This window comes from Babylonia areolata, chromosome 26, assembly GCF_041734735.1.
Source record: "Babylonia areolata isolate BAREFJ2019XMU chromosome 26, ASM4173473v1, whole genome shotgun sequence".
NCBI classification, from domain to species: Eukaryota; Metazoa; Mollusca; class Gastropoda; order Neogastropoda; family Buccinidae; genus Babylonia; species Babylonia areolata.
This window is the reverse complement of record NC_134901.1, coordinates 34,895,740-34,906,476: the sequence shown is the minus strand read 5'-3', so window position 1 is coordinate 34,906,476 and position 10,737 is coordinate 34,895,740. Positions and strand designations below refer to the sequence as shown.

The window sequence follows — 10,737 nt, the reverse complement described above, 5'->3', positions numbered from 1 at the left end:
CTCGTCTTGTCATAACATATTTCTCTGTGTGAAATCCGGGCTGCTCTCCCCCAGGGAGAGCACGTCACTACACTGCAGTGCCACCTTTTTTCTTTTTTTTTTTTATCCAGTCACTGAAGAAAAATAGACATATACAGATCAGTTTATCTGTTGGTTATGGTTTTCTTTTCAGCCAGTCAGCATAGTACTGTGCTCAGTTCCAGTTGATCGTGTGTTTAAAGCATTCCTGTTAGAGCAGTGCACATGCTCAGTCAAAAGACAGAGGCAGCTCTTTCCAGTTTAGGAAAGAAACAGCCCTACCCAGGGTATTCTAGTCCTTTCTCAGAGACAATGTGTGTGTGTTTGTGTGTGTGTGTCTGTCTGTCACTGTCTGTCGGTCTGTGTGTGTGTGTGTGTGTGTGTGTGTGTGTGTGTGTGTGTGTGTGAATTAGGATGAGGATAAGAACATTTTCTGGTAAAAAAAAAAAAAAAAAGCTCAGCTAAGTAAACATCAAATGCATGTGTGCACAATTGTGTGTGCATGTGTATGATTGGGTAAAGAAAATATAATAGTTTTTGATACTATTTCATTTGCTTATTTTGGCATGATCCTTAACTAAGGACAGTCAAGACAGCTGACTGAACCTGCATAGAGTGCTATACCTCATATAAAATCAGTTCCACAATTTACTGTTTACCTGATAAAATTTAAAGCTGTACCAACTACCCTGTTTTGCCAGTAAAAACCTGATTTACTCTGTAGAAAGTGAACTAAATGCAGAAGATATTCAATTGAAGTTAATCATCAGTGAACTAATTTAATCTGTTGTTGTTTATTGCAGAAATAAGTGCCAAACAAAGTCGTCGCAGCTGTGTCAACATTGGCTTCCCACTTGCCAGTCAAAAGGAAACTGACAACAAGCAGCATAATAAGAAGAAAGCAAAAGTAAAACAGGAGTTTGCTGCAAGACACAGAAAATGTATGACAAAAGTTTGGATGTTTCAGGTTTTGGGGCTTTTTTTTTTACTGGTCACTTCTTTTTTTGCTTTAACTGTTGGCTCAAAGTCGGCTTTCAGTCATATTTCAGACCATACCTTGATTGTCTGCAGTGCTGATGTCAGCTTTAAAAATTTTGTCAGAAACCTGAGTGGATATATGTTTTGATTCAGCTCTGTCCTCCATAACCTTGTCAGTAATGTACGTAAAACTGCAAACTTTCCAACTGAGAAAAATTTGTACCATTCAACCATATCAGTTTGTTGAAGCAGCCACTCAGCTAATTGTCTGTTCCTTGAACCTAAGTTGTATTGACAACTACACTTCACTACTTGCTGGTTTGCCTTCTGATTTGTTGTCACACCTTCAGATGATTTTGAATAGCGCTGCATGAATTATTTTCAGAAATTCGAAAAAAGATCATGTTATCCCACTTAAGATCATGTTATCCCACTCTTAAGTCTACTTCATTGGTTCCCCATCCAGTACAGAATTCAGTACAAAATCGGCATATTGGCTTATCACCACTTTTGAGGGTCTCTTCCATCGTTCTTATCTTCTGTCCTGTAAACTTACAACCCCTCCATGATCCAGTTCTCACTGTTCTATCAGGTCTACTGGAGAAAAGCTCCTTCAAGTCCCCCAAACCTCTTCAAAGACATTTTGATAAAGGGCCTTTCAGTACCAAGCACCTTTTACCTGAAATTCTCTTCCTCTGGATCTCCATCACTTACCAATGCTGTCCTCTTTCAAAACACATTTTAGAACACACCTATGGTGAAGTGTAGTTGTTTGTCTGTCTGCCTTCTCCCACTCACACAGCAGGAGGGAGGGGGGTGCAGGGGTGGGGGTCAGGGGGGTGGGGGGTGGGGGGGCGGTATTGTTCATAGTTGCAATTTGTGGTACTGTCATGGTGTATATAGATATATACATATATGTTGTTTTAAAATTTGCTTTGGTATGTTATTATGCACTATTGTATGTGTATTGTTTCATGTGAGGCACTTGCACTTAGAGCCCATTACACGGGGAGTTTGCATATAAGTTACTACATATTGTTCATATAAGTTACTACATATTGTTATTATCAATGAAGTTTCAATGCAGAATTTATGTGGGATGCAATTAAGTAAAGTGGAAGAAATATTGAAAGCAGTTGAGAAACTACAGGCTTTACAAAATTCAGATGATTTAGTTCACTGTTTGAAGATTGTTCACAGTTTATTTTTTGGTGTTATTTTCCCACAGTTTTGTGTGGTAGTGCTCTGTAATGTCACTGGCTTTTAACTTTTGAGCTGGTCTGCTATGTGTAGGAATGGAAAATGTGAATGCACCTCTCCCTTTTAAGTCAATTTCTGTTCATTTGTGTACTCATTTGCACTTCCATACAAAAGCATAAGTGTGCTTGTGTGTATGTCATGCATGTGTGCTAAGGGTACAGATGTGTGTGTGTGTGTGCACAATCAGTTTTGGGTAGCAGCTGGAGTAGAAATAAAGGGAAGGATGGTTTATCATATATTATGTGTTATGGCTTTTAGGCTTTATCAGCCTTTTGCCTGATCATTCTTTTTTTTTTCTTTTTTTTTTTTTTTTTTTTTTTTTTACTGTTAAAAAGAGTGTTCAATTAGTGGTTTTATGGCCAGCTTCCTATGGAGAAAAAGTATTTGGAAGCCATATATTCCTGTCTCCTCTTTTTTTTTTTTTTTTTTGTCATGGAAAGTCATTACTTTCTTGGTTATGTTGTCCATAATTGTAGATGGAATTTACAGGTTTGGATTTTAAACAAGCAAGTAGATCTTTGTGACTGTTTCTTAAACTAGAAATATGCATGATTTGTTAATTCTGCCTTTTGCTCTCTTTTTTTTTTTCTTTTTTTTTCAATCATGTTTTTTTTTGTTTTTTTTTTTTTCAATCATGTTTTGTTTTTTTTTTTATAGTAAAGCTGGACCTGAAAGCAGTGCAGGATGGCTGGGTGAAGGAGCAGGGGCCACACCACGTCCGCAACATCGCTGAACACTTTGGCCTGTACGACCACTTGTTTGCTTCAGCCTTCTTCTACAACACAGTTCCCATGGCCGTCTGCTACGATTATGATGAGGCCTTCGTCACTCCAGTCTGTTACGGGAACAAGATACTTCCTTCAGAGGTTTCACACTGTCTGCTTGGGTTGTTTTTGTGGGGTGGGAGGGGCGGGAAGGGGTGGGGCGTGGAGGAGGGGGGGGTGGGTTGTTTTTTGACTCACTTGTGTAAAAAAAGTGAATCTATGTTATAAACCAGTGTTCGGTTGTCTGTGTGTGTGTGTAGTCTGTGTGTCTGTGGTAAACTTTAACATTGCCATTTTCTCTGGAAATACTTTGTCCGTCAATACCAAATTTGGCTTGAAAGTAGTAGGGAAAAAAGTCTTCACAGTCATACCAATATTAGGTTGCAAGTCTCCAGAATTAAGCCGTGTGTGTATCGTTAACGGTTTATTTCATTGAGGCTATATCCGGAATTCGGAAAACACCATATTTCCGTATCTCAGTTGCAGTAGCATAGGCGATGCTTGATACAAAGACGGAGTGACCTCATTTTTCTTGTTCACATTTAAAAGGAAAGAAAGAGAAAGAAATATGAATTCTGGACAGAACACATACAGTGACAGAGACTACATCATGAACATATTTCCTGCATAATTATGAATATTTGAAAGTGGATACTCTATTGACTAGAATGAACATGAAAGGGAAATTGAATCGACTGTGTCGTACTTTCCTGGCCAGTGTAACTGAACTTGTCGTTCATCTATCTAGATCCAGAGAAAACAGCTTAATGTTGCAGTGTGATTGAGGTGATGGCAATGTCTCCTTTACCGCTGACTTAAAAAAATTCTTAAATGCCTGAGATACACCAAAATAACATGGTTTAACAGCATTCTCACTTCGAAGCAATCGCTTTATCACGCTTAAAAAAACATGCTTAATTTAAACGTCATTGATAGATCCGCAGTAGTGCAGTGACTAAGACAATTTCTTCCCACCCGAACATGCTGGATTTGAATCTGCGATCAGGTCTTTTTTTCTTGCTTTTTTTTTTTTTTACCTGAAGCTTTATAACAAATACAGAACACATTTTAACGATTACTTTTTTTTTTTTCTAAGTGTATCACAAGTGAGTCTTGAAGCCTTGCCTCTCTTTTTTGTTATTTGTTTAACATGTTTTTCCTCCTTCACTTCTGTGTCTCTCATATCCTGTAAAGCATTTCACTTAGAGGTATTGGTCTTGGGGTTTTATAAACTTTAAGAAGACTTGTGCATTTGTGAAATGAGTGGACAGGCATTTATTATCTGTATAACGTTGCATATTTAGAATGTGCTTGCACATGGAAAGGAGAGAGGGGAAGATTGTGCTGTCAGTGGTTAGGATAAAAGAAAAGGATTGTTATGATTTCACATCTATAGATTATAATAATTGAAGGTCACAGAAAATTGTTTATTTAGCTTCATAATTTCAGTTTATCATCCTCGTGAAATATTACTTGTCAGAATTTTACAGTAAGCGTGTGTGTTGTTTTTCTCCACCCCATATCAGTTTACGTTAAGTGCAATACATTTATGTATGTTTCTGGTTCATTTGTGCAAGATTGCAATGATTTGTGTGAGTGCAAATTTGATGATGCTGACATTTTTCCTGACTCTGTGTGTGTGTGTGTGTGTGTGTGTGTGTGTGTGTGTGTACTCTATCCCTCAGGCAGCCATGGCACCATTTGTTAGTTATGAAAGTGATGAGGACACACTGTGGACACTGGTGATGACGTCACCTGATGGTCATCTGCAGGACAACGACAGAGAGTGCCTCCACTGGATGGTGTCAGTATTCATTTCCTTTAGACACTGCAGCTACAGCAACTCATACCAGCTGTACAGCAGTAGTCGTAGTAATGAAAGATATGCAAGAAACATATGTATGTGAAAAATGACTGACTGAATGAAACTAGATGTTATTTTTAGCTTGATTTTCATTACTACAGTAAGCATGGTTGTTCTCGTTATCAGTTACCATCACTCTGATTATTGCCATCTTCCAGTAACAATAACAGCAAATATAAACAAGCTAATGAATAAGAGAAATAACAAAGAATCAGAAATGATGATTGTGGTTTTGATATTTTGGAAATGTATTCTCAAGAACAACGAGCATACACTGATACACAGTATTAAAATTTGCCCGTAAAGTAATAAAATCTTTTCATTACACATACTTAACTGTGACCCACTAGTGCAGACTCCAGCAGGGGTCTGACATTCCTGTCCTGTGCAAACTACTATCCTTCTATGCAGAGAAAACGAAAGTAGCTACGGCCGATAACCTTTTTTTAAAATCCTATTTCATTTACACAGGATGAGTCAAGTTCATACTGGCAGAATGGGAATGTGGGCATTCCACCGTCACGCCCATCGTACCAGTTTATCTCCATAAACTAAGCAGTATGTTTCATTCAGGTTGCATTTTACTTTGGCTGTTGCCAGTTTTGATTTCTTCAACATGTTTTTTTGTTTTGCAGCACCAATATACGAGGCTGTGATGTCCAAGGGGGAGAAACTGTGTGTGAATACCTGCAGCCGTTCCCTGTAAGAGGTGCTGGCTGTCTCCGCTACGCCTTCATCCTTTTCCAGCAGCAGAAACCCTTGGATTTGTCTGATTGTTACCCGATCTCAGACAGGTGGGGGAGGATTTTAATGAAATGTAGGACAGTCAGCTGTATCCCACTTTGACCAATCTCAGACAGATAGGGCAAGGATTTGATGGAATGTATGATTGTCACTCATATCCAGCTATGATCATCAGAACAGCAGAGGAGGCTGTCCCGATTACCTAGGCTAAAACTTGATAATAGTGGAGAGTGCCTTGCCTAAATTACATCCCCACTTTCTCAGCTAAGAGAGGTTGGGTTTTTTTTTCGGTTTTTTTTTTTTGTTGGTGTTTTTTTTTTTGCACAGTTGGTGTTTCAATGTAGATGTTCATATTTGATGTCATTGGATGGTGAAGCCAGAGTCATGGTTTGTTATGCTGTGTTCATAATTGTGGGTGCAGTCCAGGTGTATGTACCTGTTGTGACAGATCACCATGGCTTCACTATATCTTCTGTCAGTGTTCAGATATGTATGATAGTCAGTCATGTTCAACTTGACCATCAGAACAGTAGAGGAGGCAACTGCTGTCCCAACTATCTGGGCTAGAATGTGATTACAGGGGAGAGTGTCTTGCCCAAGTTACATCCCCACTCTCTCGGCCAACAGGGTTTTAGGACAGTCAGCGTTGGGGGTGGTACCCAAAGGCCAACTAGCCCCCAAAGGCTGCAGCACTAAGAGCCAGTGCAATTTTGCCTCCTTGTCATAGTCCTTCACAAAAGACTAAGCTGTAAATGATTTCCCATTGTAATAAAGAAACCATTGATAATACAGCTCTCACTCTGCTATTGGCCCAAGTGTAAATTTATGTCAATCTGTGATATAAGCAGATTATTGCTAAATGGTCATCATCATCACTGCATTGGAATTGTGTCATCATTACCATTATCTATCATCATTTTCATACTGTTTTGTCTGTTTTCGTTCCCTCACCCTCTACCTAGTAACATGAACTTGGTCACAGTGCACCATTTGATATGTTTATCTTGTGTTGAAATTTCTCTTGCAGTAATTCCTTGAGCGAGCGGACGTTTAGCACAGCAGAGTTTTATCGGAAACATCGGGAGGACATCACTCCGGCCAGCCTCTGTTTCTTCCAGAGCCGATGGGATGTATCGGTCTCCTCTGTCTTCCAGAATGTACTGAGTGAGTCTTTGTATAGGTGCTGCGCTGAAAAAGAACCCATGGCAACAAGAGTGTTGTCCTCTGCCAAAATTCTGTAGAGGAAATCCACTCAGATAGGTACACAAATATATATTCATGCACTCAAAGCCTAAGTGCTTTGGGTTATGCTGCTGGTCAGGCATCTGCCCAGTAGATGTGGTGTTGCATATATGGATTTGTCTAAACGCAGTGATGCATACTTGAGAAACTGAAAGCTGGGCTGGATTGGGGGTTGTGAAATGGTGCCACAGTCTGAAGTGCTGTTGGTAGAGATCAGGCATCTGTTTCCCGTACCTCCCCCGTTTTTGGGGTTTTTTTTTCAGCAGATGTGGTGTGGTGTAGTGTATATTTGATCTGTGGATCAGTTCTCACAGTGTGTTGTCCAGTCAGATGTTTGTAAGTTTCTGTAATGGTCAGAGATTCACTGAATGAAATCACCAGTCACGGTTGAATTTTAGGGCATGTGACTGATTTAAAACTAATCACAACACAGAAATCAGCCATTTGCATTCTGAGAAAAATTGGCTGTTCTTGGTGTTGGGATCATACTTAGATATTTATGATAATAGATTCAGTAGTTGTTGTGTTTTTTGTGTGTTTTTTTTATAAAAAGCGCTTTCAGATATCTAAAAGCACTTTACAGTAATGCATCAGTCGGACACAAACCATGCATGAACATGCACACAAACACAACGCACATGCACAGACACTTGCTTACAAACATGTGCATGTATGGAAGAAATAGATGTGGGTTCAAAGAACACAGAGTATGAGGTGCTCCTTTTTTTTTTCTCCAGAAATGAAAGAACCATCATATGAGTTCATTCCACCACCAGACTACCATCAAGAAGAGCGGCATTGTCCTCAGTTAGATTCTATAGAATGGTAAGTGTTTAAAATAAATAAATAATTAATTAATTAATTAATTATTTTTAAATATATATATATACATGTATGCAAAGTGTAGTTGAGAGATAGATGCTGAAGAGACTTTATCAGAAATGTCAGTAATGATGAAAAGACTGCCATTGTTTGGACATTCTGCATTCTTGGTGTAGAAACAAAATAGATAATGTGTGATACCAAATGTTCTTTGTGAAGAAACAAAATTAGGTTCTGTATGATACGAAATAAGCTGTGAAAAGTGCTCGCAAGTGACTACAAATGTTTGTGAGTACAGATGTCATCTACCTGACTAGGCATTGATGTACATGGGACATTGTGTGGTATCTGACTAGAGGATGGGACAGACGCTGTTTGGAGGTAGTAAAATAGCGTGTGAATTCTGGAGGGGTAGACAGACGTTTCAGTGCAAAAGAGCAGTGATGTATTCAGTTTGGGAGACTTTCCTGTCCCATATTAGTTATAATAATAATAATAATAATGGTACTTATATAGCACTGAATCTTGTGCATAGACAAATCTAAGCACTTTTGCACCAGTCATTCTCACGCACGCATAACTCTAAAACTGGAGAAACTAAAGACAAGGAAAAGGCAGGGAAGGGAGGCTATTTTGGGAAGAGGTGGGTTTTAAAGCCAGACTTGAAAGAGCTGAGTGTGGAGACTTGACGAAGTGAAAGAGGAAGTTCATTCCAATTGCAAGGTCCAGAGACAGAGAAAGAACGGCGGCCAACAGTTGAGAGTTTGAATCTGGGTATGCGTAAGTGGAGTGGATCCAAAGTTGATCGTAGTGAGCGAGATGGAGTGTAGAGGTGAAGGCATCCACAGAGATAGGAAGGGGCTGATTTGTGAATACATTTGTAGCATAGAGTGCTGATCTTGTACTTTATTCGGTGTGAGACAGGGAGCCAGTGGAGATGTTGCAAAAGAGGAGTGATGTGCTCAGATCTTTTCTTTCTGAGGACGAGTCGGGCAGCAGAATTTTGTATGTGCTGAAGGAACTGAACGGATGAAGCAGGCAAACCAGACAATAGAGAGTTACAGTAGTCAAGGCGAGAGAGAATGAGAGAAACGACAAGTCTAGATGTTGCGTCAATGGACAGATAGTTACGTGGTATTTGAGGAAAGTATGTGGGTCAAACTATCCGGAACAATGAAAGAAACCTTTCTGGTATCTTTGTAATGTATGTGCGTATGTGAATTGCTTAATAGCATCTTTTCATCATGTTTTGGCATTTGCTTTTATTCGGACATTAAAGTAGAAGTCAAATTAATAAAAAAAACCAAAAAAAACATCAGATTGGAAATCTGTGAATGTATGAATATTTGTCATAGATGCACAAGCTGGAATATCTGCCGGTGAAAACGTCAGGACCATTTTCATAATTAAATACAGTAGTCACAATAACCTTACAATAATTCAAATTGCATCTGCAAGGAATTTGTCCAGCAGATTGCATGATAAGTGGACATTATCTCCCTTTAATCACTGTCAGTTACAATGCCAAGACTATAAGGGTAAACAGATGACCTGAAATGAGTGAGTAAAAAAAATGAAAAAGAGAGAAACTAAGTTGACAGATATTCATTTTTTGACTAGTTACATGATGGTACACACCATCCAATTATCCACGATGGCGTCATCCAAAAACAAAGTGACTTGTTGATGACTACAGTGTATATAATGGGAGATAAATCTGTACGCAGAATTTGACAATGATTCGATGAATTATCTCCCGTCAGTATCCTCTTCCCATTGATTTTTTTTTTTTACACACTTTCTCTGTCTGTCTCTCTCTGTCTCTCTCTCTCTCTCTTACACACACACATTTACACACAGAGGTCCTTTACAGAGTACTCAACCTCGATCTGTGTCTCATCTTCACTTTGATCATCAAACTTACACATTCAGTAGCGTTGTGCATGTCACTGATTTCAGGTACTTGGACTGCTATTTTGGAGAGGAGGCTACACTAGAGGACTGGTACACAGAGGAACTGGAGACTCATGAAAACCCATCTGCCCACCCTGCTGAGGAATCCAAGTCCCCCAACGTTGCATCAGCAGCGGATCCAGTGCCATCATGGGTGAAACTGCGCTTGAAGGATTTACGTTCTCATGAACATCAGTGGAAAGACTTGTAACCTTGGACTTTGCGGTTGTTTGTGTGTGTGTTTGGTGTGTGTGTGTGTGTGTGTGTGTGTGTGTGTGTGTGTGTGTGTGTATATATATAATATATATATATATATATATATATATATATATATATGTATAGTGTGTGTGTGTAGTGTGTATGTGTGTGTGTGTATGTGTGTGTGTGTTTGTTATGTATGTGTGTGTGTGTTTATGTGTGTGTATAGTGTGTGTGAATGTGTGTGTAAATTTGTGTGGTCTGCGACTTCTTGCATGGAATAAACAGAAATGAATATCTCTGTGAGACTTTTCTAGGGAACTCAAGGTAAAGATTTTACTACACTTTTCATGGGGTTTACGTATGTGTGTGTTAAGAAAAAGTTTATATGGCGCTGTTTGTTCATGAAGTGTGTTCATGTGTGGTTTTGTTAAGGTGTGCATGAATGTGCACAGCTGTGCGTCTGTATGTGCGTGGGTTGAGGAGATTGTCATTATGAATGATTGTGTCTTGATAAATGGAATGTTGTTGCGTATTTTGAAATGCTATTTCACTGCAGTGTGTGTGTCTGTCTGTGTAAGAGAGCGAGAGAGAGAGAGAGCATGTATGATTTTCTTGCAAATGTAATCATGAGATGGTGCTCCATGAGGTTTTGTAATGAAATACTACAAGTTGGTAGTGAGATATTGCAAGTGAATATGTGTGTGTGTGTGTGTGTGTGCACTATGTATATAATTTCTTGTATGTGTATGTTTTGTGGAGAAAAATCTTTCTTCAGTATTAATGGCATCAGCGTTTGTTGCTCACTTGTCTTTTTTTGTTGTTGGTGGTGGTGAGGTCTCAATTTTCCATTAGAGTGTTTATTTTGTCTTGGGTTGTTTTTTTTTCATGTGA

The 10,737-nt window shown here is 39.0% G+C and overlaps 1 protein-coding gene across 1 annotated transcript; it reads left to right on the top strand.

Annotated features, from left to right (window-relative positions):
- Nucleotides 1-957: 957 nt before the first annotated feature.
- Nucleotides 958-9,928, top strand: LOC143300298 (large ribosomal subunit protein mL38-like). The gene is made up of 7 exons (XM_076613895.1): nucleotides 958-970; nucleotides 2,914-3,122; nucleotides 4,706-4,824; nucleotides 5,520-5,678; nucleotides 6,656-6,792; nucleotides 7,608-7,695; nucleotides 9,652-9,928. Exons 1-7 carry the CDS (start codon nucleotides 958-960, stop codon nucleotides 9,854-9,856), a joined length of 930 nt encoding a protein of 309 aa, XP_076470010.1. The 3' UTR covers nucleotides 9,857-9,928.
- The last annotated feature ends 809 nt before the right edge of the window (nucleotides 9,929-10,737 follow it).

Excerpts from the sequence above, each read along its gene's own strand:
- LOC143300298 (XM_076613895.1), top strand. Across the intron at positions 5,679-6,655 it reads TGTTACCCGATCTCAGACAG|TAATTCCTTGAGCGAGCGGA; the intron begins GTGGGGGAGGAT and ends TTTCTCTTGCAG. Across the intron at positions 7,696-9,651 it reads CAGTTAGATTCTATAGAATG|GTACTTGGACTGCTATTTTG; the intron begins GTAAGTGTTTAA and ends CACTGATTTCAG.